The 27,990-nt window shown below is 42.3% G+C and overlaps 1 protein-coding gene and 1 long non-coding RNA gene across 6 annotated transcripts in view; one reads left to right on the top strand and one right to left on the bottom strand.

Annotated features, from left to right (window-relative positions):
* LOC124286359 (NACHT, LRR and PYD domains-containing protein 2-like) overlaps nucleotides 1-27,990 on the top strand; it is an 86,052-nt gene that overhangs the window by 50,122 nt on the left and 7,940 nt on the right. Inside the window, exon 1 of one of the 5 annotated variants that reach the window (XM_046722724.1) lies at nucleotides 15,749-15,928. The exons of the other annotated variants lie outside the window; for them this stretch is intronic. Within the exon in view, the coding sequence (XP_046578680.1) occupies nucleotides 15,820-15,928 (109 nt within the window). The 5' untranslated portion in view covers nucleotides 15,749-15,819. Of the gene's footprint in view, nucleotides 1-15,748; nucleotides 15,929-27,990 lie in introns of those variants that run through there. 5 annotated transcript variants of the gene reach the window in all.
* Nucleotides 74-27,936, bottom strand: LOC124286361. The gene is made up of 3 exons (XR_006901020.1): nucleotides 27,925-27,936; nucleotides 26,381-26,386; nucleotides 74-195 (listed from the first exon to the last, which is right to left on the bottom strand). It is a non-coding gene; the product is annotated as an uncharacterized LOC124286361 (long non-coding RNA).

Raw genomic sequence — 27,990 nt, 5'->3', positions numbered from 1 at the left:
GTAGTGTATGAAATAAGCCAAAACTCCAGCCAGACATCAGGGCTGGTAACTTCAAAATGTTACCAACCCAAAATGGATTTAACCAGACCAGACACCAAAATATGTATGGAACATCTAAAAAGTTTACCAGATCATCGGGCTGGCTAGCTGTAAATCTAGACCGCCCGTCACAAATCTAGCCCGTCTCTGGCGGGCCTTATTTCATACACTGGTGTGAGTCTATTATATATATCACGTGTTCAGATATCATGACATCACAACTATTTGGATAACAACAATAGGATTATGATGATTATTGATTTTCCTTATTCACTATGCCGTCATAATCCCTAGTACAAAGATAAGAGGTAAACATATTTTGATGACCTCATTGTTATATACAGTGTAGCGACTGATTTATTGTCTTAAAACCAGTCACCTAGTTAAGTGTCTACAGGCTGGTGCTAAAGTCAATATTCACTCTTTTCTATCAATATTGGTATTTTTATCGTGACGGGTTTTTTCCAAAAAGCATTATCCAGAGTTGTCCATAATATTATATTTACATATTTGTTCCATAAATTATGCCAGTCAGTCAGTCCATGACTTGAAGTAGTAATGCTGAATATAACAGTAATATTTTAAACTAACACCACACACACACAATTTCAGAAGGGCTATATTCATGTGGTTTATAGCCTTGAAGACATGAAACCGACCCGAACCTTTGTCTACAGGTAATGTTACGGTAGACCAGCTGTGCCATGTCGATCAGGACAATAGAAGACGCCGGAAACAAAATATGGCGACACAAATACTCCATATATCAGCGAGGGGACTGTCAAAGTGTGACGTGTTTGACCAATACGTGATGTGTTGTTTGTTTGCGGTGTTTGTTTGAAGAAATGGAATGCCGATGTTGTGTGTAACACGTGTTGATGGTTAACAGACGTGGTTTGCATGAAGTAGGTGTTGTCAGACATCTTTCACTATCGTTAGTCAGAGGTTTTGCGGGATTTCACCAGGTAAGGTAATGTAATATATATATTTTTAATGAGCGGATACAGTATAGACAGTGGATGTGGATGTATGTACACGTTATGTATGGTGTATGCATGTAAAATATGCATTCGCACAGTATGAACATAAAGTGTACATAAAGATGCACCTTTTCCGTTAAAATGTCTTTTAAAATTATGCATGCATTTTGTGTTTTATTGAATTTGGGGGCTTATGCTGAAAGGTTGTGTGCAAACCTGGGGTTCTGACAGTATATTTTGTCATTCTGAGCTGATGTTGTATCGACATGAGGTGTCTTTCGATAACACAGACATGCTGAAGGGTAGAGGTGAAGGCACACTCTCCTCCATGCAGTTAGTATGTCATGTTAGTCATCACTGTAAGTGGGGTGACGGTACAGAGGCTATGACGTCAGCTTCGCCAGGTATGACGTCACGTCACCTGGACGTCCAATCACGCAGTCGAGTTGGCTTGAGTGAGAGAAACACACAGAATGGCGTTTCCTCTTTATAGGACTAGGGCGGTGTGGACACGGGCGTGTAGACCTACGACCTCGTTTCCTAGAGATGTGTTTATATTACAAACACTATCGAAGAAGTTAAGGTTGTAAAAAGAAAAGAATGAACTCTTAGTGTCGTACGTTAAAACGTCCGCTCGTCAAGCCGTAGACCCGGGTTCGATTCCCTACATGGGTATACTGTGTGAAGCCCATTTCTGTTGTCCCCCATATTGCTGTAATATTGCTAAAAGCGACGTAAAACCCAACTTACTCGCTCTGCCGCCTCTTTCTAACCTGCTACCCATATCCCTTCCCCTCCTACTTCCACCCCTGCCCCTCCTCATCCCGCCTCTTACACTCTCACCCTACCCACTTCCACCCAATCTTGCCATTTTGTCCCCGCCCCCAACAACGTCTCTTCCCCCGCCGGTGCAACAGCCTCGACACTAGACTAATGTTAAGTCTCTGAATATATATAATTTTGATAGTAACAAACAAGCTCATTTAAATTGAAAAGGAGCCCTAGAAGGACCAGAGATTCCTGAACCTGAGGAAATCTAGACTTGCTTCATTTAGGGCTTTAGCACTGCACGAGGGCTTGGCAGTAGGGAAAATAATGTGGTTCAGGGACTGTGAGACAGACTACCTCGACACATGAGTCATGGGTTAAACAACCTGCCCGGTCATCTCTGATACAACATGGATCCCTGTAACAGCACGCGTCTGTGTGTATGCAGTGAGGCATCAGCGAGATTCACCCAGTCTGCCAAAAGCCTGGCTTATTACAAACTAACCCCCCGCCGCACGCGCCAGACACGCGCGGAAGACAACCACACGTTTCTTCTGTATGCCTTTGGTCAAAATGTCTGCATTATCAACCAACCACAAGCTGCTTTATTCACTTCTTTCCTTGGATAAACATTTAGTGAAGCTGTTTGCTGAAAATATTTTGCAAACTGATTTCTATCGATATTTTTATTTTGAGGCATTGTTTGATGTTTGATGCTAAATTTAACTTTTATTCCATCATAACTTGAAAAATGTATCGAGTTTTCCGTAGTTGCAGACAAACGGAGAGTCGGTATTACATGTCAGTAATAGATTCACGCACGTACACCATAAAGCAGGCTCCAGAACTTCTAGTATGAGAGAGGCGGTGGGGTAGCCTAGTGGTTAAAGCGTTGGCTCGTCACGCCGAAGACCCAGGTTCGAATCCCCACATGGGTACAATGTGTGAAACCCATTTCTGGTGTCCCCCGCCGTGATGTTGCTGGAATATTGCTAAAAGCGGCGTTCAACCAAAACTCAGTAAGTCTAGTATGAGACGTCCGATAGCTCGACTACATTGAGTGATGGATGATATGAGTTGTTTTATCTCGACTACATATATTAAGGGTGGTGGGGTAGCCCAGTGGTTAAAGCGATCGCTCATCTTGCCGAAGGTCCGGGTTCGATTCCCCACACGGGTACAATGTGTGAAGCCCATTTCTGGTGTTCCCCGCCGTGATATTGCTGGAATTTTGCCGAAAGCGGAAAAAAACTAAACTCACTCACAGATGTTGAAGAAAAAGGCTGCAAGTGAAGCAGGTGTTTGACCTTTAGCCCTGTGGTGACAACCGCAATCTAGATTTTTGTCACTCTAGGGGACCAGATAATCGAAAATATCAGACTGCTTTATGCATGGTCTGTGGAGGTATGACGAATACATATCACGGTCGGTATTTTGGTCTGAAATGTCACATCACTACAATGCGTTCGGTAATTCCGCGCACCTGATCGCAACACGAAAACTAACGTCTCTTATATTTTTGTGGTTTACGTGACTGAACATGCTGGTATGCATCATATTTACCTAGAAATATAAGTTTTATTGACGACTATAAGATTCTAACGTTGCATTATGCCATACGGTTGACCTTACCGGCGTTCTGACGAATGCTGTCCGGTAATTCTGAGCAGCAACTGATGCGCATAACATCCAGCGGGAGATCCGAAGTATGGAAGCGTATTAGGGCCAGATTATTTTCAAAATTCACTTCATCAATGTAAGGAAGAGCGTTTTATATTAAATCCAATTATGAATAATGAAGAAAAAGGTTTAAAAGTCTAAAGAAAACGAATTTTCATAAAACTGTCAATTTATCTGTCAATTACTGTTATTTACTTACCTTAAGTGATTAAAAGCCAGTCCCTTGTAGAAATGTCCCGATTTCAAGCGTGAATGTGGTAGCAGACGATTTTAACTTCGATACGGAAGTACGCTATTGCTGCGCAGAATTACCGGACGCGCGCAATTACCGGACTCGTTTGTATGCCAAATTTGTTATAGAAAAATCCTCCAGTAGAAAATGATATTTTTGCGAAATATATGTTGCATTTTTCATGCCATCACAGTATACATCAGTATAATAATAACATATTATTATCCTTTATAGAATTTTAAACTGCTTACCGTGATTATAGTAGCAAAGTGTCTAAATAATTGTAATATTTTCCGTTAAAAAATCGTAAACCACGGTGACACGAGACTACAAAATTACAGTATTCTTTTTGACAAAAACACGTGTTTTCTATTAAGAACGTATTCGTAAAAATATGTTTTTGTCACGCCGAAAAGAACACACACATAATAACTGTATTCCAAAACATTGATACCTCGACGATATTACTGTGAGCAAGGGCAACACATGGGAGGCACGGTGGCAGGAAGGAATTGAGCGTGTGATGTAATTTAAATGTTGTGCACACAGACGAACTCCCCAGGGACAAGATAGCTGACATGTAGCAGATGGTGGGCCTCCTTCATCCCTGGCCAGCATCACAGTAGTGATTGACGTTACACATGCCAGATAACACCATCGTCTCTTGCCTCATTACGCCATGACAGCCCTCGTCTCAGTCGTGTGTTGGGAATGGACGATTATTTTTCTGTGAGGCCGATTTAAGACATTAATGTGTTTTAAGAGCATATGTTGTCATTTTTTATTTGAATGCATTTGCTGCTTTTGTCGAAGTCGATTTGAAATTGAGACGCTGAAATGTTCTAAAAATATGTATGATACAAAGTGCAGGTGGGCGAATGTTAATACTGTTCTAAATCTAATTCCACCTCCATCTCCAGTCGATCAAATACAGGTATACTACTAGCAGTTAAAGATCAAGAACACCAGGGGTTTTCGTTTTTCATTTTACAACAGTAAATCTGTAAGATATTGCAATATACAGCCCTTTAATTGTGAAAAAGCCTTAACGTCTTTTATTACTCTAAACAAGGTAAAATATCACGTCAAATTTGACGTGTTCAACTCACACAGTACTCAATATACATGTGTATATTCTATTTGTTCAGTCATTTAGTTTAGCTAATAAATAATACAATTAGAAATGTTAACCTTAAATTAAATATTTCGTGAAACTAGTTGTTTGTTAGAGAATGAACAGAAAACATAAATCGGTTTGAAATGACGTTTCAGTTTTGTAAACCAGTGATGTATCTGGGCCCCCAATCCCTGGACAGAAGAATGATAGCTAAAGGTTAGCGAATACAGCAAATCTCATTCAGCAGCACAGCGCATCACTGTTGATTCAGTGAAGTACTAGTATATGGTACTTACGAAGTGATTGAAGCGTCCCTACATGCCCGGTAAGGTGCAGTCTGGTGACTCGCCCAAAGCGAGGTTCGTTCATGCAATGAACCACTTGCAAGCCTCTGTATAAGGAATAGCCTTGATTTTACTCAAAGTAAATTACCATCGTGTCACACACATTTCTAACAAAATTAAATTATACGAACCAGGAAAACCGACACATAATTAACAAAAAGTAATAGATATTAACTTGTTTAAATCAAATGTAATCAATTCCAATATTATATGTCCCTGCTTTGGCCTCAGTGTTTTTTACACGAGCCCCGAGTGTGTATTCTACATCAGATCGTACATCAATTCGATATCACCTCGACCTGTCAATTCCCACGTGCACAATCCCGCTGTGGACGTAATGGCGGGTTTACAGCGGTTGTTAAAGATGCTCTTCCTCTTTCTCTTCTCCCAGTTGGATGATTAAAATTTACTGCTCTAACTCGAACGATACTGAAATAAATTAATCTCTAAAGCCAAAGGAAATGGAGGATTTCGAGACTGGAAAATTATTTGATAAAGATCTGATCCCTTTTCACAATTGATCGATGTCACGTGATCGTGTCAAGAATTTTTTAGCCACAGGATGGCGACATATCCTGCAATGAGCGATATGTCGACTTGTTAATGGTGCGACAATCCATGACACTTTAATGATGCCTAATAAAGACTATTAAATTTCAAAAGCATTTTAATGGGTTTTCGCTTATCTGAAAATAATTTAATAATTACATGACCTTCCTACAATCAGAGCGATATTTAGAAAATAGCGTGCGCCATAAATCCTTTTGATGGCAGTTGCATTCCCGTAATTTATTTCATTGTTGTGCTTGATAATTTTAAGACATTTCTGGTTTTAACAATAAACAAAGCTGAATGGAAGGCAGTGACATGCCAATTATCTCGCGTTGTGGCGTCATTTTTTTTCTCAAATATTATTTTTCAAGACCATTGTTTATGGTTCTCAATCATTCGTAAGCCAGCGTCTCAAGGGAAAGTTCCATTAAGCTAAGTGAGGCTTATTGCGTCGGCATTGTCAAACACGTGTTCGACAGAGGACCGTCCTGAATTTTCTCTCTAGACGAATACTGCCTAACGAGACCCTCATGACTATTTATCATGGCCGCCAATTGTAAACATAAAACCATAGCAATTATATTCCTTTTTGTTCTCGTTTAAAAATGCGCTTTGATTTAAACTAATGACTGTATGGGGCGTCATGAGGTGTGATATGCACTAGCGGGGTCAGAATGCCACACCCACTCGGAAACCAAACGTCAGTCATTCCGCCACTGTCACCCCCAGATTGCTTGCAGAACCCAAGAAGCATTAATTAGATAAAAAGTGTAATGGTTCTTTTTTCCCTATCCAACAATTGGTTTGCATTGTCAATTGAGTCTCTTGACTTCAGTAGCTCCGAGTGATATGGTTACGCATAATTTAGACACGGTAACGTCCACTTTCCGGGTCATTTCGCCGAGCCACCAGTCACTCGGCTTTGTCCCTCACGTGACTCACTGCTGATGACTTCTCCCAGTTCAATTCGATCCTTATTCATATTCATGACATTACATAATAACATTTCTCGCAAACAGTGCTAGACAAGTTTGATTAATGTTCTTGAGGTGTATTTTCATAATGAAGAATTAATGTCCTCCCTTATTGTATCACGGGCATATGGAACCCTGATGTTCTGTGACCACGTGTGTTCATTTGGGTCTCGTGTGTATGTAATCATATGGTGACATCATAAATGTTTCAATGGTAATTAATTGTTTGATTCTTTAATGTTTGATCAGAAATTACTGTTGACTCATCAGTGAAAACCGTTCCAGTTCGAATCATGGCGATGATTCATAAATGGTCACACATACAGACTATACAGCGACGTATGAAACTACCGGGTACCCGTTAAATGTTGATGTATATCGAAACTTTATTGTTGGTGAATGTCTTGTTATTTAGGCTTATTGTACACCTCCAATGTCCAGGGACCAAGTATGAGAGGAATGAAAAATAATTGGTCTGTAAATAATTGAGACAAGTCAGTGATCAACAGCATGAACATCGATCTGTGCAACTGGGATACGATGACATGTGTCAACCAAGTCAGCGAGCCTGACCACCCGATCCCGTTAGTCGCCTCTTACGACAAGCATGGGTTACTGAAGGCCAATACTAACCTGGATCTTCACGGGTCTAAAAGTGTGCGTGAGCGTTCGCTCGCTAGTACCAGTTTGTGTGTGTGCGTGCGTGCGTGCGTGCGTGCGTGTGTGTGTATGTGTGTGCGTGCATATTTGCACGTATGTATGTGATTAATCTCTTGGTGAATTTGTTGTACCATTGCTCCAAATCAGTACTGAATGCTAAGCCCATGGATACATAGTACTTCTATCCTTATTATAGGCATGTAAAGACCAGTGGGAAATACCATTAGGACGCCAGTCTGATATACCGACTTGTTCTATTTATTTATAAAATCTAGAAATTATCATTTAAAGTAATAATGACTCCCTGGGAGACTTATGCAAGTCTAGGCAGGTAGGTCACGCTGACTTCTTGATGTTCATACCACCTTATTGGATGGGTTGTTCACCGTGACCTATTAGTGTAGATGGCATTTTATTGGATGTCAAAACCATTCAAAGATGAACATTAATACCCCTCCATCCTCTATTAGCTGCTGCTGCTGCTGCTGCCAGGTCGGCGCCACTTCTCTGTAAGGCTCACGGCCAGTTCCTGTAATATCTGTATCGACTGAAAACCTGAAATAATGAATAATTCAAAATTGGAAGGAAACAGTGTTTTGGAAGAAATAGCAATTTTCATTTAAACGATAGCGTGAGACGTGGCAGTAAATGCGCCTCCAATAATAAATATTCCATTTTACAGAATTATTTTACAAAGTGCACAGTATAATTTCAACCTGAAGTTTGGAAGTGGCGTTTTTTCACTTTTTGCCAACGTTATGATTAATCAGATCATTCCGTCATCCTAAATGGTGGTCATCTGGTCTTCACGTTCCCACGCATAGTACAGTGCCTATTGGCCTCTGTGAAATGTCCAGACGAAGAATGTCCAGTTCTCTGTCACTGACCGTATCCGGATCACACTTGTCAGGAAGCTCCGCCATGCTTTACCATAAGATGCTTCCAGCAGCTCACATGGTTTTATTGCTTCAATATAACGGTACTCTTGAGAGGCATCATAAGTAAAATAAGTACACGTGAAGCTTTATCACTAGAACTTCCTGACATTTGATGGGCTCCATTACTAAAGAGATTCCGCGTTATGACATCTATTTCCATTTTACGACTCTCGAGCGTGGTACTTAAAGAAATGCTAATGCTGGTATTTTCCTCAACTGTCTTTATGTGTGAAGCCCATTTCTGGTGTCCCTTGTCGCGATGTTGCTCGAATATTTCTAAAAGCGTAAAACCAAACTCATTCGGTCACTCGCTTAGCTGCTGTTATGTGTGAAGCCCGTTTATGACGCCCCCGCCATGATATTGCCGGAATACCTCCAAAAGCGGCATAAAACCGAACTCACTCACTCACTCACTAACCTGCTGTTACGCGCTCGTCAAACTGAACCAACTGTAAATGACACTTAACAGCTTGATCCCTAATTCTTCTCCAGATGACCACAAGGTCAACTGGTGTTATTATTTGATTATATTTGGAATATAAATAGCTTAATATATATTGTTAATGTATATCTAAAACCCAACCGGAACTCAGCTGACAAACACATGTTAAATACCGGCAAAAAGTGATTGTAAAATCTCAAAGGCATGTTTGAAACTGATAAGGAACGGACTGAGTGTAAACATAAAAACATTTGTTGATTTAGGTAACGCATGTTCTTAAAACTCGACAAGAAACCCAACTTTCGAGACAGCCATGTGATCATATCATGCAACACCTCGTCACGGGCAGGGTACGAAGTTCTTGTGTCAACGTCTTAAAGATTTTATCATTCCTGGAACCAGAAAATGTTGAAACAAGTCTTAGCACCCAGAAAAAACACAGTGTTAAGTGTTATTTCACCCGGCATTTTGGACATTCTCCGTTGTACGAATCAACAAAGTATATATCATTCTGTCTGCAGGTCGTTCGCTTTTTATCCAAGGTTGATAACGACCCACACCATTTGTAAAGTAGCCAAAATCTGGTTACCGGAAACAAGTCCACAAAAAAAGAACTAGCAGACTTCCAGGAAGATGAAGAGCCGTTACAATAAAATCAATACGGTCAAACATGAAACAGCATGCATGGGTCTGTAAATGGCGTGGTTTACTCCGGGATTTCGTGGCAATGAATCCGAAGACAGACCCTACACGTGGTTTTGTAATTTCATTTCATGTCAATATTGATCTACAACAAGGTGATTACTTTGTGATTGTCTAGGCGTGTCAGAATCCCATGATCGGGGGATCAAATCGAGGCACCATAGTCATGATTTGCTGGTCTTGTTCGCAGATCTCACCAAAGTGCTTATCGTTTATAATATGCATCACTTCGGGCTTTTCTGTCATGTAAAATACCATGCCGTGATGTGACTTAAATGTGATGTCGGGTAGGGGACTGGTACGGAAGCCTTTTAGGGCCATTATTGTTTTTAATTTTTTCTAGAAATTTCAACTCAGGATCTTGAAATGTCAACTTTGTGTCTTGAAATTTCAAGATGCTAAAATTTCAGGATGCTAAATTGAAATTTTAAGATACATTTTAAGTAAAACCTTCAAAAAAATGATCTTGAAATTTCAAGAAAAGAAGCTGAAATTTCAAGATCCCTATCTGTAAATTTCAACTTCCTGTCTTGAAGTTTCAGCTTAGTATCTTGAAATTTCAAGAAAAGAATTAAAAATGAATGGCCCTAAAAGGCTTCAACAGAATATGGATTATGTCTTCCGTACAAAGTTCGGATCTCAGTTCGGCCCAAGCTCCCATGAAGAACGTGATCATGAACCTCTAAACCCCGACCTGGTACGAGGCTGACATGGCGGCCATCTTGCCTTTCAACCGCTTTCTCTTTCCCGAAGTCAAAACAAACTCAGTACAGCGATGATTCAAGATAAAATATATGTGGTTGTGTCTAGACCGCGATGTTTATTTGTCGAGAAAATGTCATGAGTTAAATGATATCTATATGTTCTTCATTCTTTTCGATATTTATCTCACGTGGTGCACTTTGTCTCAATGTTCATATGCACGCATGTCAACCCGTCTCAATCCTCGTTGTCGTGACTAGCTTATATCGAGCTTATATATTGTCGATACATATTTTACACACGTAGCGTGGGTTATAATGAAGTTACTTTGATTAAATTCTTTGTGCCTGCTTGGAATGTAGCACAGTGGATCCATGAACATGGCGAGCTGTAACATAATAAAATAATGCAATTAATTAGAAACTTTACTACCTGTAACGGCAGCGATTTCCTCTTCATTCCTCTTTCGACGTTTCGGTAAATATCAAGTTTGATTAGAACGTCTCTTTGAAAGATACAAAAGTAGAAATTCATGAGTCAATTCTGTCCCCTCTTTGCGATTCTAGCTTGTATTAAATTTTTAAAAATATGATTGTTTTAATGCGCCAAATCCACATCTTGAAGGGGCGTTGGGGTGGCCTAGTGGTTAAAACCTTCGCACGAAACGCCGAAGACCCGGATTCGATTTCCCACATGGTACAACACCTGGTGTCCTCCGTCGTGATATTGCTGGAATATTGCTAGACTGTCTCAAAGTCCCTGAACCGCGATATTTTCCATTCCCTTTCTGCGACGCTAAAGCCCTGAATCTCCCATCTCATCGGGTCTGCTTTTCAATTTAAAGGAATAATTTGTGTCTGTCAACATTATGTATATTCAATTAGTCTCGACTTAGTCTCGAATATTGCTGAAAAACTGCATGTAACCATACTCACTCAGGCTTTGTGTGTGTGTGTGTGTGTGTGTGTGTGTGTGTGTGTGTGTGTGTGTGTGTGTGTGTGTGTGTGTGTGTGTGTGTGTGTGTGTGTGTGTGTGTGTGTGTGTGTGTGTTGGGGTTAGGTAGCCTAGTGGTTAAAGCGTTCGCTCGTCATGCCCAAAACCCGGGTTCGATTCCCCGCAAGGGTACAAAGTGCGAAGCCCATTTCTGGTGTCTCCCGCCGTGATATTGCTGGAATATTGCTTAAAGCGGCGTAAAACTAAACTCACTCACACTCTATGGTGTTCTCAAAGAGCTACATTAATTATTCCGGTCAATGCATCAGTTGGCCTTTTCTATCGCATCCCACCACAGTTATCATCAGATATATAGTAAAGGAACTGCAATAAGAGAAATAGTTTAATGTGTTTGTTCATGCTGAGAATCGAACGCAGGCCTTACACATGATGAGTGAACACCTTATAAACTGCTCTTCATCCACGCTTATAGAACCCATTTTGTTTGTAAAACAAACCACGCACAGTGTTCCATTTGAAAAGCCAATGACAGAACAAGCGTTCTCAACACCGTCCTAATGAAAATGAGAGCACAAAGATCCATTACTTCAAAGTGACTGTTCAGCCTTAAAGAACTCGTCGATACTAACAGGGAAAACTGATCATTATAATTACGTACCGTTCAACTGCCGACAGTTATTTGTGCACATGCACATGCATGTCGTGCACTGTGAGCTGCGCATGCGCACTATTGATTACCTGTCCACTTGTGGCAACGTGTTCAGCAAACATGAACGGCAACATCAGGATCAGCGATCCACAACCACGGCACGAACATCGCTCGGCTCATTGGTGAAGTATATTGCTTCTGTGGGTAGTGAGGTGGAATTCATCACCGAGGTCTCTAATGTTTCTGAATATAATTCAGCTGGTCAATAGAAAAGATGAACATGTATTTGTGCATATTATGTTAAACATGAAATGTGTGCATCATAATGTGATTTGTCATAGGAATCCATGTTTTTTGACAAATGTGTCGGGGATAAGGTCTATCTTTGGTGCTTGCTCATCATCAGAGTAACCATGGGCAATGGAATTCTTTTCAATTAACCTTAAAACATCTTTGGTCGTGAAATTATTACTGGAAACATAATGAGAAATAACTTGACATTTTGACTCAAAAGCTGAATGTTTTAATTTATTAATTAGTAAAATGAAACAAATTGTATCCCCAGCGACCTCTCGCCAACCCGTCTCCCGCCATCTCAGAGTTTTTTACTTCAAACAAACGCTAAACGAATATACAGCCTCGAGCCTTTGAGCGCTCCTTAATCAATATTTCATCATTAGCTTCAAACAGCTTGTTCCACAAAATGCCTTCTTCAAGTAATGGTGGCGGCACCTCTCGCTATGCGGGACATCCTTTACTCGGGAGATCAGTGAGTCTGGGTTCGAATCCCATGTTGTGCGGGCAGGAGATATACAGGGACTCTTGGGATGTAATTTAGGGAGTTGGGGAAGGGGAATTCGTGTGTTGGTTTCGGAGTTTGGGATGTGGGGGCATTTATACGCAAGAGTCTGCGTCCCATGTAGACAGCAGTTCAATAGAGCCGGTTTGGTCAATAAGCCAGGCGTGTTGAGATGTTCTGCCTGTCGTTGATTCTACGTGATGGCTTATTTGGATTATTCGGGCGTAAACTATCATAAAGTATTCCGTGTACCGTGTGTACGATGTAAAGCGTTGACCCATCTGTCTACTGGCAATGTTCTACCGGGTATGTTCAACAACGTCTAAATGACTAATTCTGTCTGTGACCAGAGGGCAGGGGACTTGTACAGAACTGACAACGTTTGATGATTTCATGTGTAGTTGCGATGATACTGTTTTGCCGCTTTTGCTAATTAAGGTGCATGCCATGATGATAGGGATTAAGCCACCCTCCTGATGACGATGATGATGAGGATGTTATTGTGTTAAGTCCACCTAGCAAACCCAATCTATACGCACAAATATTGGAGGGATGTTAGTAAATATAAGATTGCATCATCTGTGCATATTAAGTCATGCATGTTTTGAAAGTTTACGACGACGACGGTGATGATGATGGTGATGATGGTGATGATGATGATGATGATGATGCGGAGGAGGCTGAAGAGGAGACACTGACAACTCAAACATCTCGGTTAGTGCATTGGTACACTGCCAAGATTTCTTCCACGTCCTTGAAACTCATTTTATCCGCTATAGCCATAAAGTGGACAAATCCCTTTGGACACGAAGCAATGAAATCGATGGACGCGAACACCATCCCGCTTAGTAGCAGTGACCAGGAATCTATGGCGCCGTATGTAAGAGGTGGTCAATATTGTCTATATTGTAGCGTCAACTATTGACCGGACAGTAATCGATGCTTTCTGACCGGTCACTGGAACAATGACTCTTGCCTGAACCTTGATACCAACAGTTTTCCCTAGGGTACGGCTAATGTCATTCCGAGGCGTTCTCTGCTGGCCATCTGTATGGAAAGCGTCTCGTGTTTGCTGTAATTGCCAAAGCCGTTGGATATCGTTGTCAATTATTGTTCAGAATAATTGTTTTCGCTTTTCTTGATCCGACTTATGTTTCTTGTAGCCTACAATTAAACGTGGTGGGTTGCATTTGAAGAATCATGCGATACTGTGTGGAGAATTAGATTTCGGTATGTTCAGTGTACTTGGTGCTGGATAGGGTTGGGTTTACTGGACACAAAGCCCAAGCCTCCTGGCACCCCAGCCCGACAATAACTCGCACCCACAACTCGTCCGCATTCCGATCCTATTCAATCGCCTCCACACCCTGTCAGACTCCCACACACACACCACCACCATATTCCAACCCCTCTCCAACCCTCCTAATGGTCTACACGACTCCCATCCTCAGTTACAACTCCCAGCCCCAGCCCCAGCCCCAGCCCAACATCACCACCGCACCCCTAGCCCTCTCCATCCCTTCGTACCGTTTATCCCACTCCTATCCCCATCCCCACCCTGACCCTCAACCTCAGCCCCAGCCCCAGCCCCAGCCCCAGCCCCAGCCCCAGCCTTTCCGCACCCAAGCCCAACCCTAACTCATACCACATCACATCATACCACCTTCATCCCCACACCTACCCACGCCCACTCCGAGCTCTACCCACACAGCGTTTATATCTGGAGACAGAGTGCGGTGCTCACCACTTCTGTGTGGTATTAACAGATGCATTATGAACACGCTTCAGACATGTTGTCTGTTCCGTCTACATGTCTTGCCTTCTTATCTCACAATTGGAATTTCACTATCTCCGCTTCCTTCCCCGAAAACCAACACAGGAGACTTTTTGCCCCATCCCAATTCCATCGCCGCCTCTACAACAGAAGAGATAGCACCGGTGGATGGTGCGTATTTCCATTATTCACGCCAACAACTGACATATCCCACGGTGTTATATTTCCCAGAAGGCATCTGTACTCGTACTTCCTCATTGTCAATGCATGGTACAAAGTAACAATCCCACTCCATCACGCCGCCACTAATTCAGTTGACGGTAAGAATTACCAAATACATGACAACCTTCACTACTCAACAAGACGAGTGCTTGTTCTCATAACTGCTGGTTTTATGCAATATGTGAACAATATAATAACAAATACCTCCACATATTTGTTCTCTTGAATAAACACATCGATATTGCACAGGCTGTCTGAAATTCATATGTAAACCGATACCTGCCACTCTAAACCTACCAAAGACGCTAAGCACACTTTCTCATCTTGTATCCACTCTTCACCTTATTCCTTTACCCGTCCCCAATAACCCTTATTTCTTCTTCCTTTACCTGCGATCGTGCACCCCTAAATACCTCTTCCATAACCCCTGACTACAAGCACCCTGTGGGTGGTCCGCCCTGTCCCTCCAAATATACCTGTCCCTGTCCCAACTACAAGCACCCTGTGGATGGTCCACCCTACCCCTCCAAATATACCGATCCCTGTCCCGACTACAAGCACCCTGTGGATGGTCCACCCTGTCCCTCCAAATATACCGATCCCTGTCCCGACTACAAGCACCCTGTGGGTGGTCCCTGCCCCTCCTAAAATACCTGTCCCTGTCCCGACTACAAGCACCCTGTGGGTGGTCCGCCCCTCCTAATATACCGGTCCCTGTCCCGACTACAAGCATCCTGTGGATGGTCCACCCTACCTCTCCAAATATATCGGTCCCTGTCCCGACTACAAGCATCCTGTGGATGGTCCACCCTACCTCTCCAAATAAATCGGTCCCTGTCCCGACTACAAGCATCCTGTGATGGTCCACCCTACCTCTCCAAATATACCGATCCCTGTCCCGACTACAAGCATCCTGTGGATGGTCCACCCTACCCCTCCAATTATACCGATCCCTGTCCTGACTACAAGCAACCTGTGGATGGTCCACCCTACCTCTCCAAATATATCGGTACCTGTCCCAACTACAAGCAACCTGTGGATGGTCCACCCATCCCCTCCAAATATATCTGTCCCTGTCCCGACTACAAGCAACCTGTGGATGGTCGAGCAACATGAGTCACAGCGCTAGGACAATGGCAGCAGGCAGCGGAAGGTAGCGGCTGATCTACATAATCAACAGTGCGCTTGCAGCGCCATCGTCGTCCTCGCTACCACTACCACGATCAATGGACGAAGGCGGTCGGCATCTGTGAGCCACTGCCGGCTAGCCCACCATCAGGCAGGCGAAGACATGAGTGCTTGTTCTATATTATATAACGTGGAGCGGTTCCTCTGTGCCAAGCCGTTCTGGGATAGAGATCCAACACATTGTTTTGAAGCACACGGCACGGATGATTTAGGTATTTCTTTCTCTTTCACTTCAGTTCTATCGGAATCTGTACATGTGGTAACGGTTCACACCGAGTGACCGGCGTCGGGTGCATACCGCTTTTTTATCCTATTGATAATTTCGTGTTTAAACGTGGTTGTAAGTATTACATGTTCCCTATATTATACACCGCAAGTGAATCGAGTACAAACTGACCAATGGTCAGTTATATGTTCAACATGGCGGACGTAGTATCTATAGATGGGGAGGCTTATACCACTTGACCATCGGTCACCAATGACGTGGGTCTTGCTCCAGAATCCTGAAGTGGGCGTCTTGTCATATATTACTGTAATGTACAGTATTATAAATGTTCATATCTTCACAAGGGAAAGGCAAGAGAAAGGGTATAAGATCGCAGGGATGTGCAGAAACGTGTCTATTTCATGTGGAATCTTGTACATTGCATTGGCTGTCCTGTTGATTTCAAACAGTGGCTGTACACCGTCAGCAGTTTCCCGGAACGGGAACATTGTAGATTTCAGTATATTTGCATGAATATGCCATTAGGTAACACGAACGTAGTGTTCTGTATGCGTGGTGTGAGCCTGTGGCATTTACTGATTGGTATTCCTGTTTCTTGTACCATTCCAACGTGACTAGGTATTTCGAAATTTAATTTACATATCGCTTAAATGTTCCAATTGAAATTACTTGGTTCCCGTGTACTTTTTAAGCGTTTGATGATGCAGAGAAAGCTAATAAATGCTAAATCGATGCAAATCAAACTCGTTCATACCCTGGGTGAATTGTCATGTATCGATCACGTATGTTCGCAAGCCACGTGGTTGAACCACACCGTGGTTGTCAATCATTTGTGGCAATGCCAGTTACGTTTGGTCGATTGTCTTCAACGTTTGTGTTTCCCATGGGATGCATCACTCTCAAATCATCGTCCTTCGCCTTTGACCATGGCATCGAAGGCGAAATATAGTCCCCGCGGATGAATATTTTATTTTGTATATCCCGGAATCGGCATAGCAACAGTCAGTAGAATCCAAGGTCAGATGATGATGTGATTAGCACTCCAACCCCTTTAGGGCCTCTAAGGCGGAATATTTCTAAAATAATGCATCTTTAAGTGCACGCGCAATCAGTAATTTCAATTTCAAGGCTATCATGCTACAGTCTATTGATCATATGAGAACCAATTCAAAGAAACGGAAACTTAAACGCTTATTAGACCTAAAATTTAATCTCCTTCACGGGAACTGTTAACGTCATTTCATCATAGGATTTAATTACGTTTGGAGGATGATTATCATATAATCATATTAACGAAAGAAAGATTTCATAACCAAAGTGTTTAGATGCAGCATCAAAGGCAAAGAATCACTTATCAAAGAAAATTGTATAAATTAATTAAGTGACATTAAATAAGGCCATCTCGGCTTATTGTAATATTAATTTGGTATCATTCCCCAAACCGATCTGGTAATATTGGTTGGGATGTATTGTATAACCCATCTCGTTTCCCCTTCCTTAAAACAGTGACGGATTATCAGCCAAAATGGAACTGGTGTTATAAAATCACGCGCGCTCATGCAGGTTGAAAAGCCTACTGCAAACCTTTTTCTTTGTATTCTTGTTGGAATCATTTCTATCGATTGTACTTGAAATTCCAATTGCATTATGACACATGGAGTGAGATGTAATTGAAAATATCGAACATAGCAGCGGGCATGTAATATTTAACATCTTGTGTACACCCAGAGTCCATGTGCTTTATGGCAAACACGACTTGTATGTTGCATTAATGGATTAGGATTAAGAGTGACGTAAGCTGGCTCTGGTTGACACGAATTGGAATTTAATCTCTCTGTAAGTTGATAATGCCACGCTTCATGAATTATTGAAACTGATGACATCCAAAACCTACATCTCATGCGAGAACGTTAACATTAATTGAAGTCAAGTGCCTCATTTTAACCACGTTATTTCCCACGATCTGCACCTAGGAAACGGTGAAAAACATGTAAACAATTTGTAAGATATCAGATTTACATCAAACATCAACAACGAGGAGCTTTAATCGCTACATGCTGGATAACACGTTGATGTTTCGTCATGCCGAGGTCGTCCCCGTGAGATGAATTTCACATGATGTTCACATGCGATATTGTCAGTGGTATCGTTTTCTGCAATAACCACAGGGTTTTTAATGCAGCCGGCTCCTAAATTGACTCGGATTACAAACCTTCTCGATTCCAAGCCTCTGCCGGGACATCGATCCTTTAAAGCGTTTATATTAATTATTTAGTCCTCCATAGTTTCGCCAGACAAAAGCACGCAACAGTTATGCGCACGCGTTGTTGACAATGCATTAAGGAACAATGTTATCCGCCATATTATGTCATCTCAGCGCCTTCATGCATGGTTGGTGTCAGGAATATTTTGAAATGTTTTTAAAAATACGTCCACTGAAAAGGGTCACTGAATGGAGTGTGAATAGTTTGAATAATTGATCGTCTTCACATTTCGGCCTGCACGTGCATGCTTTGAGTTGAAGTTGTCCGCCCGAGACGTCTTGTCTGCACTTGAATGATTTTACTGTTGATCGAAACTCTTCAATGAATGAAACAAATGACAGTGTTATACAATGTCGTTTGAAATCTGAATCTTTTTTCAATGAAAAGACTTAATTTTGTTTTACGAATATTCACAAATGGTCTCCTAATTCGTTGAACGGATGAGTATAGTTTTACGCCGCATTTAGCAATATTATGGTGGAGACACCATCCAAGCATTTTAAACATTTTACCCATGCGGGAAACACGCCCCTTAGCTTGGCGACCATTAGGCAACCAACCACCCTTATCAAGACCAAATGTATAATATCTACTATAATTGCCGAAATAGTTCAGTAAAAGACATTCTTAACCATTTTAGATGATATGTGTCAACAAAAGGGTTCGCCAGCCAGATGGTGTTGGCTTGTGGGTTCGGGTTCGAACCCCTATTTCTGTAGAGGCGACTAACGGAATCGGGTGGTCACGCTCGCTGACTTGGTTGACACATGTCATCGTATCTCAGTTGCGTAGATCGATGCTCATGCTTTTGATCACTGGATTGTCTGGTCAAAACTCGATCATTACACACCGCCGCCATTTAGCTGGAATATTGCGGCGCAAAACTAAACTCACCCACTCACCTATTACTGTGCCATTTTTCATGTACTTCACTAACATTCTGCAACATTACAAACGGTGGCATTAAGTTTATTAATTTAGTGAACAGCATATTCTGTAAGCGCATTTTTAATTATTAGTGGGGCGGTGGGGGTAGCTTTGTGGTAAAAGCCTTCGCTCGTCACGCCGAAGACCCGGGTTCGATTCCCCACATAGTACAATGTGTGAAGCCCATTTCTAGTTTTCCCCGCCGTGATATTGCTGGAATATTGCTAAAAACGGCGTAAAACGAAACTCGTTCACTCTAACACTGGGTAAAAACATCCACGATTCTGCTGGTGTAGGTTGTGTAAAGACAACATTTCGCAATAACTAGTGATTATTCATAGCCTGAAATATCGACCGCATAGATACCACATTCATGCACACTTTCCAAATGTATTTTTCTGCTATTACCGTCATATCACAGCCACACATTCTCTCTTTCATTGATGCACTTATGTTATAGAAATATTACTGAAGTAATGTATCGCCAAAACACCTCTCACCATTCGCATTTTTATGAGTTGGCACCAAGCACCCGCAGCTTCCTGGAAACAGAACGCGATTAGGGAATTGCGAACGGTGACATTAATGGGAATCAGAGGCATAAACAGCGATAACTCGAGCTTGGATTGAATATTTCTATACGTATAAAATTATAATAGGAATGAAGGCAAGCCAGTATGGTGGAGACACACTAAGTCTCCCGGCCACGTCTCTGTCCGTCTTTTATCCACACAAACACCGATTGATAAAGCGCAGCGATGTATCGTCAAAGTCCCGTTACTGCTCGAAATTCAATCAATGCCAGTCCAAACTCAATAAGCTCTTGGAATGTGCTAGACAACAGCTAGAGAGAGCTTCAAGCTGACTCCGCCATTGGTCCCAAATATAGAGTCAACCTTTATGTTGGTGCCGATATTGGCGAGATGGTCTATGGGGGTCTTTGATAACCCTTCAGGATGGATCTGGGTCTCCACAGGGAGAGATGAGCAATTGTTGAAGAACTAATGAATTGAGAGACGTATTTAAGGGTATTTGTATGGACAATCCCATAATGCACTCCGATGGTGCCAATATTGGTAAGCTAGCTCCATAGTGACATCTTAGAGCTCGCATCAGTGTAGTGGTTCCTCTCGTTTCATTTTGTACACTAGAATCTGAACTTATAATCTTTTCGGAAATTTAGAAGAAGTGTAACAAACACTTTCTTTTGATGAATTAACTGTACACTTTCCTCAGCACAATACCCCTTTTGTGCGTCTCAGAGTAACTTCATCATCCTGTAGATTCCTGTTGTTGTTTAACGCCGCACTCAGCAATATTCCAGCTAAAGGCGGTGGTCTGTAAATAATCGAGTCTGGACCAGACAATCCAGTGATCAACAGCATGAGTATCGATCTACGCAATTGGGAACCGATGACATGTGTCAACCAAGTCAGTGAGCCTGACCACCCGATCCCGTTAGTCGCCTCTTACGACAAGCATGGGTTAGTGAAGATCAATTATAACCCGGACCTTCACGGGTTCGATAGGTGGACACAGTTTACACCTGATCGTTTATTGGAAACCACAGTCCAACCAGGACCCCGTTCTACAAAGCGATCGTAGCGCTAAGATGATCGTAGTCTGTCTCACAGTCCCTCAACCGCATCATTTCCCCTTCTGCCGAGCCCTCCCTGCAGTGCTAAAGCCCTAAATGAAGCAAGTCCAGATCTCCTCAGGTTTCTCCCTTCTCATTGGGGCTCCTTTTCAATTTAAAAGGTATGTAGGTCAGTCTCTTTATATTGCAAAAGCCTCAATGAAACAGTTTACATTTTCCTCAGGTTCTGAATCTCCATTCTCAATACGGCTCCTTTTCAGTTTGAATGGGGTAATTTGTTGTTGTTTTTTAATTAAATATGTTCAGAGACTAAGGGACCGTTCATAATTTATACCTAGTGGGTTGTTGGTGATGGTGATGATTTTAAGAGGGGTCACTCATTTTGTTCTGGAGAGGTAGGGGGTCATCAATTTTGTACACATGTACTAGGGTTTGTCATTCTGTACATTGGTGCGGTGGGGTAGCCTAGTGGTTAAAGCGTTGGCTCGTCACGCCAAGACCCGGTTCGATTCCTCACATGGGTACAATGTGTGAAGCCCATTTCTGGTGTCCCCCGCCGTGATATTGCTGGAATATTGCTAAAAGCTTTGTACTTTGTACATAATTTTAGGGGGGCCTCATTCACATTGTACATGCTACTCCATAAAAAATCACCATCATCACCCCCTAACCATAAATTATGAACGGTCCCTAAGCGTTAATCTGAGGTGGTTGTAACTCCCATACTTTAACATTGACTTACGGCAGGCGTAGCTCTACGATCCCCTTGAAGAACGGGACCCAGTGATGTATATCTGCAGGGGTTCAAAGGCGCTTCCTCGGATCTTAGACCCACTGTCAGTAATTGTGACTTTGATGGGATCGGGCTTCATCTCGCTTGTCAGAACGTTGGTGACAGGACCCGAACAAGCCGGTTTCATCCCTGACCCTTCACGGAGCACATCAAGCTATTGCCTGTCAAAATATTGATTTCTTGATCGCGATTCTCAAGGCCCGTGGAATGAGTTGTGCCATTTATAGACACGTGGTGTTAGGTTTCTGAGTAACAAGAGTGGGGGTTGACGTTGTCGATATCGTTGTATACGATAGTCCACGACCGCTGTACGTATTTATTATATCTATGGAATCCTTGAAGGGACATTGCCCTTACAAAAACAAGGAAAAAGTGTCAAAATGAAACAAATCGCGGGAACGCGACAATGTCACTGCGATTATTGATGATTTATTGCTATCAGGTTGATAAATATGAAATGAGAACGTTAATAACTGCTGTTTGCGTCGAATTGATGACAAGACAGCTATTTGACGTCTTGGCCAGATGAACCAGGGATGATGGTGTGAGCATTTGTTCACAGATGACTTCTATCCATTATGAGCCATATATAGTCAAGTAGAAATTAAGACGATATTTAAGACAAGCGGTGAGTGAGTGAGTTCAATTTTACGCCATTTTTAGCAATATTCAAGTAATATCACGGCGGGGGACACCAGAAATGGGCTTCACACATTGTGGGAAATCGAGCCCGGGCCTTCGGCGTAACGATCTCCCGCTCTTCAAACAGACACTCTATGCACTAGACTACGGATCATGTCTACAATAACGAAGAGATGACGAACACAAGTGGACGTCAGTTTGTAGACCGTGGCTAAGACAAAGCGACAGATATAAACAGTGGATAACCATACAAACAGTACAACAGGGGTCATGGAGACTTGCACAAGTCTCTTAGGTAATAATTGATAGTTTAAATGACAATTTCTAAAAGATATACAGATTCCTCTAACAGACTGGCTTCCTCATATTGTACTTGCATCTTTAAGGGATAGAGTTACTATATATCCATTGGTTTAGCATTTAGTACAGCATTGGAGTATAGGTCATATATCAGTTTAAAGATCATGAAATGGCAGGTGAAACACCAAATGCCCAAGACTAAGGCTTAGTCTCTGAATATATATAAGTTTGATAGTAACAAATAGATCCATTTATATTGAAAAGGAGCCCCAGTGAGACGGGAAATGCAGAACCTGAGGAAGTCTAGACTTGCTTCATTTAATGCTTTAGCATTGCAGGGAGGGCAATACTGTGGGGAAAATAATGTGGTTCAGGGACTGTGAGACAGACTACAAATGCCCCTGATTTCATCAGTATACGTTATGTTAGTCTAGCAATATTATGTAGCTAGCTAGATGTTGATTGCTTCCATGATTGGAGCCCATTTTTGTTCCAACCGCTGTGATATTGCTGAAAACGATTCTAAAACCACATCCCCTCACTGCCTGCATCCAGGACCCTTTACGAGTTAATATATTTTATTAAACATTTCACTTTCTGATTGCACAACCGGGATGTGTTTCATTCATGACCTTGACATTGAGGAATGATTCATAAATAATCATAGGAAGGTCAAGTTTAAAATACACTGATTCAGCTCAATGTGTCATGTTATGTCAAATGTAAAAACGTTCGGCTTCAGATCGGATTTCACTGCCCCAGGCAACGAATGATCTAATTCCGTTGTCCGAGCGGTCTCCCAGCCTATTAACCTAATCCAGGACCAACGATCGCACGAAATAATTGAGTCTTTATTTTCTGTTTAGTTGTTTAACCTCCCGGGATCGACACGACCAGTCAGATTAGAGTATAGCGCAGTTAGCCCCATCTTGCTTGAGTAATTACACTATACAAATGCTCTCTGTTTGTGTATACGCTTGTAACACCTGGGGAGGAAACCTTTGTGCATTTCAGTACGGGGATAGTCGTAGTGGGACTTTATCTTGCTGACCTTTTCCTTATTGAGTGAGTGAGTGAGTTTAATTTTACGCCGCACTCAGCAATATTTGTCCTTATTGACTTCCACAGTGTAAACGGAATAAATGTATTTATGTCGGGTGATAAGACATTATCAATATTTTACTTTGCCCCGCTTACAAGAAGTTCGAACTATCAACCACTTCGTGTTTAACTCTCATGTTATTTTAAGCTAACATTTAAATCTTCAACTCAAATTAAATTAATCTTTTAAATCTGTCGTGTTAAATTGGAGAAAAATTATCATCTTGTTGACTTTTCCTTATTGACTTCTTTAGAGTTGACATAATATAAGTCGGGTGATATGACATTATCAATATTTCACTTTGCTCCGCTAACAATAAGTTCGAACTATCAACCACTTCGTGTTTAACTCATGTTGTTTTAAGCTAACATTTAAACCTTCCATTCAAATTAGATTAATCTTTTAAATCTGCCGTGTTAAATTGGAGAAAAAATATTATCTTGCTGACCTTTCCTTATTGACTTCTAAAGTCGGTCGATAAGAAATTATCAATATTTCACGTGCCCCCTCTGACAAGAAGTTCGTACTGTCAACCAGTTTGTGTTTCACATAGCTGGTTGATTTAAGGGTTTTTTTAAATTTTCAATTCGAATCAAATTAATGTCTCAAAAAACTTTCTCAAGATGGAGGCGTAATCGATATTTCCATTATGTCGGGATGAAAATACATTTGTTATATTATCTTTTTTCTTCCGCGAATCCCAGAGTATATTTCTCGGGGAAGTTTGTTGGCACCTACTCAAGCTTGTGTGTTACATCAAAGTCGTAAATGTCTGAGACCTGCAGTACTCCGGGATTCCCTCCCACATTAACATGCCGTGTGTATGTACACGTGATACTGTTCAAAGCGGGTTACTAAATATGCTTCTTTGTTTAGATTTATCTTCCTGTTTGATGTTTTTGTCACGTTTTCTTCCTACAGCATGTGATAATGTGAGGGCACTAGGAAGTGGAAGCGAGCTTGTCCTGCTTGGTATTGATTGGTGTCAGTATGTCGTTCTGTACAGCCCAGTAAAAGTGATGGCTTGTCCCGCCAGTGACCTAGGCTTGAGCCCCGCATGGATACAATGTGTGAAAGCCTCGCAGTCATATGACTTGAGTGAGTTTAATTTTACGTCGCTTTTTAGCAATTTTCCAGCAGTATCACGGCGGGGGACACCAGAAATGGGCTTCACACATTGTACCCAGGTGGGGAATCGAACCCGGGTCTTCGTGGTGATGAGTTAGTGAGTGAGTTTAGTTTTACGCCACAATCAGCAATATTCAAGCTATATGGCGGCTGTCTGCAAATAATCGAGTCTGGACCAGACAATCCAGTGATCAACAGCATGAGCATCGATCTGCGCAATTGGGAACCGATGACATGTGTCACCCAAGTCAGCGAACCTGACCACCCGATCCCGTTAGTCGCCTCTTACGACAAGCATGGGTTACTGAACATGCATTCTAACCCGGACCTTCACGGGTCGGGAACTGATGACATGTGTCAACCAAGTCAGCGATCCTGACGACCCGATCCCGTTAGTCGCCTCTTACGACAAGCATGGGTTACTGAACATGCATTCTAACCCGGACCTTCACGGGTCGGGAACTGATGACATGTGTCAACCAAGTCAGCGATCCTGACGACCCGATCCCATTAGTCGCCTCTTACGACAAGCATGGGTTACTGAACATGCATTCTAACCCGGATCTTCACGGGTCGGGAACTGATGACATGTGTCAACCAAGTCAGCGATCCTGACGACCCGATCCCGTTAGTCGCCTCTTACGACAAGCATGGGTTACTGAACATGCATTCTAACCCGGACCTTCACGGGTCGGGAACTGATGACATGTGTCAACCAAGTCAGCGATCCTGACGACCCGATCCCATTAGTCGCCTCTTACGACAAGCATGGGTTACTGAACATGCATTCTAACCCGGATCTTCACGGGTCGGGAACTGATGACATGTGTCAACCAAGTCAGCGATCCTGACCACCCGATTCCGTTAGTCGCCTCTTACGACAAGCTTGGGTTACTGAAGATCAATATTCTAACCCGGATCTTCTCGTGGTGATGAGGAAATGATGATGATGATGATGATGATGATGAAGAGAAAATGATGATGATGATAGTAAATTGATGATGATGAAGAGAAGAAAAATGATGATGATGATGATGATTATATATTGATGATGATAAACTGATGATGATGATGATTATGATGGTCATAAGTTGATGATGATGTTAAGTTCACCTAGCAAATCCAGTCTGTACAAAAAAGTTGACCCCCTTATATCTGGAATATTGCTGGGTGCGACGTTAAACAACAAACAAAACATACAAACTATGATGATGATTTTTATGATTATGATCATGGAGGCACCATTCAAAACGTTGCTCCTTCACTGCATCAGTACAAACGACCTCTAGAAATAATGAAAAGTTCCACATCTCAGTTCATTCTGGGCGTGAAATGTACACTGCTGTAAAGGTCAGCTAACAGTAAACACTGGCTGTAGTGTACACCCCTCAACCCTCCCCCCTCCCTCCCCCCAGCAGCTACAACTGAATGTAACCACCATTGTACAGCATGTTCACTACCGGGCGGTGTTTACGAACATTACGTAGCACGAGCAATATTTCCGCCTGTGCCTTCTCCGATATGACACAAACCACATACCGAGAATGTCAGTTTTCTTAAACCGGAACGCTAGTCTGTCACGTGACCATACGTCGCGCTCTGTCAACTGTCCAGCCCTAGTTTAGCGTATACCTACTATATACATGTGTGGCTTCCACGCGGAACAGCCTAACCTAGTCTGAAACTGACATCTGGATAGTGGACGATAGGATAGAGGATAGTGTAGTCCGACAAGACAGATTACCTGGCCGTGGAGGGGGTAAGTAGGTTTCATGATGGAAGATGTTTTATTGAGGGTGCTTACATCACTGGTGTCTGTATTTAACGCTGTGAATATTTAACGAAGCGAAACGTTGAAAGACATATATTTTTAACTTGTATGGACGCAGCGAGGTTGTGGTTTGTTATTGGGTAAGCATCTCATTTACAATGTGAATACAAGGTGTTTACGTCATTCTAATTTCAAAATGAGCTGCCGCATGGGCATCCTCGATAATCTCCAGGGTATACGTTACGATCAGTGGAGAGTGATCGTAACGTATACCCTGGACATTAGCGAGGATGCCGCATGGGTTGCTGCTAAGGTATCCTTGTCGCTGGTGAGGTGTGTGTATGTGTTGGTTTGGGGGGGGGCCGTTTATTTCATGTTTTAAGGATCTGGAATTCATGTCAAGAGGTTTTAGCTTTGTTATGCGATTTCATCGAAGTTATTGTGATTCGGGTTATTGCTAAAGCCATCGTGCACATGAATTTTAGACATTCGTAGCATTGGCGGATCAGAGGGGTGTGTGTGTGTGGGGGCAGGTTTTTAAAGATTGACTTAAAGGAGAATACGTTTTGGTGTTTTTAGTGCTATTTTACAAACTTTTTGTTCAATTTTAAACACGGATTGTGACTTTTAGAATGTCCTTTACAATATATCAAAAGTTTTGTTTTCGTTCGTATTCTCCTTTAAGGTCACATTGAAGATCGCGTTGGCGGAGCCAATGGGGAGGTCAGGGGGTTCGAACCCCTTGAACCCCCTCCTTTCAAAATTCCTGGATCCGCCAATGCGTAGCCTTTATAACTTATAGGATTACTAGGGAATATCTCCACCCTTTTCGTTATTGGTCAGACGTTAGTGGATGACCGTTTAAACTCTATTACGGACGCGTGAAGATCCGGATTTGAACTGGTGAGTGAGTGAGTTTAGTTTTACGCCGATTTTAGCAATATTCCAGCAATATCACGGCAGGGGACACCAGAAATGAGCTTCACACATCGTACCCATATGGGGAATCAAAACCGGGTCAGCGGCGTGACGAGCTAACGCTTTAACCACTAGGCTACCCAACCGCCCCGAGGCTCGAATTTGTCTTCAGTAACCCATGCTTGTCGAAAGAGGCGACTAACAGGATTGAGTGGTCAGACTCTCTGACTGGGTTGACACATGTCATCATATAGCAGCTGTGTAGATGGACGTTCATGATGTCAATCACGGGTTTGTCTGGTTCAGACTCGATTACTTAAAGGTTGTCATATACCAGGAATATTGCTCGGTGCGGGGTAACGACCACAAACATGGCGGGTACACCACGAGCATGACGTGGTGAACATGGCAGAAGGATCCCGGTCCTGCACCGCATGCGCAAGGCTTCGACATACCGGAGGTTCGAATTACACGGGTGGAAAGGACCTGCAGTGTTTGTGTGGAATGCACGTGACGCTGATATTAGACAGCGGCATCAACACACTGTTGTCAACTCATTGATTAAATCACAAAATGTTAAAATGTTAATTTCGGTCAATTTTGTAT

The sequence above is a fragment of the Haliotis rubra genome, unplaced genomic scaffold (genome assembly GCF_003918875.1).
Source record: "Haliotis rubra isolate DU_JTF1 unplaced genomic scaffold, ASM391887v1 Scf381, whole genome shotgun sequence".
NCBI classification, from domain to species: Eukaryota; Metazoa; Mollusca; class Gastropoda; order Lepetellida; family Haliotidae; genus Haliotis; species Haliotis rubra.
The sequence above is the reverse complement of the archived record's forward strand: the minus strand, read 5'-3'. Positions and strand labels throughout refer to the sequence as shown.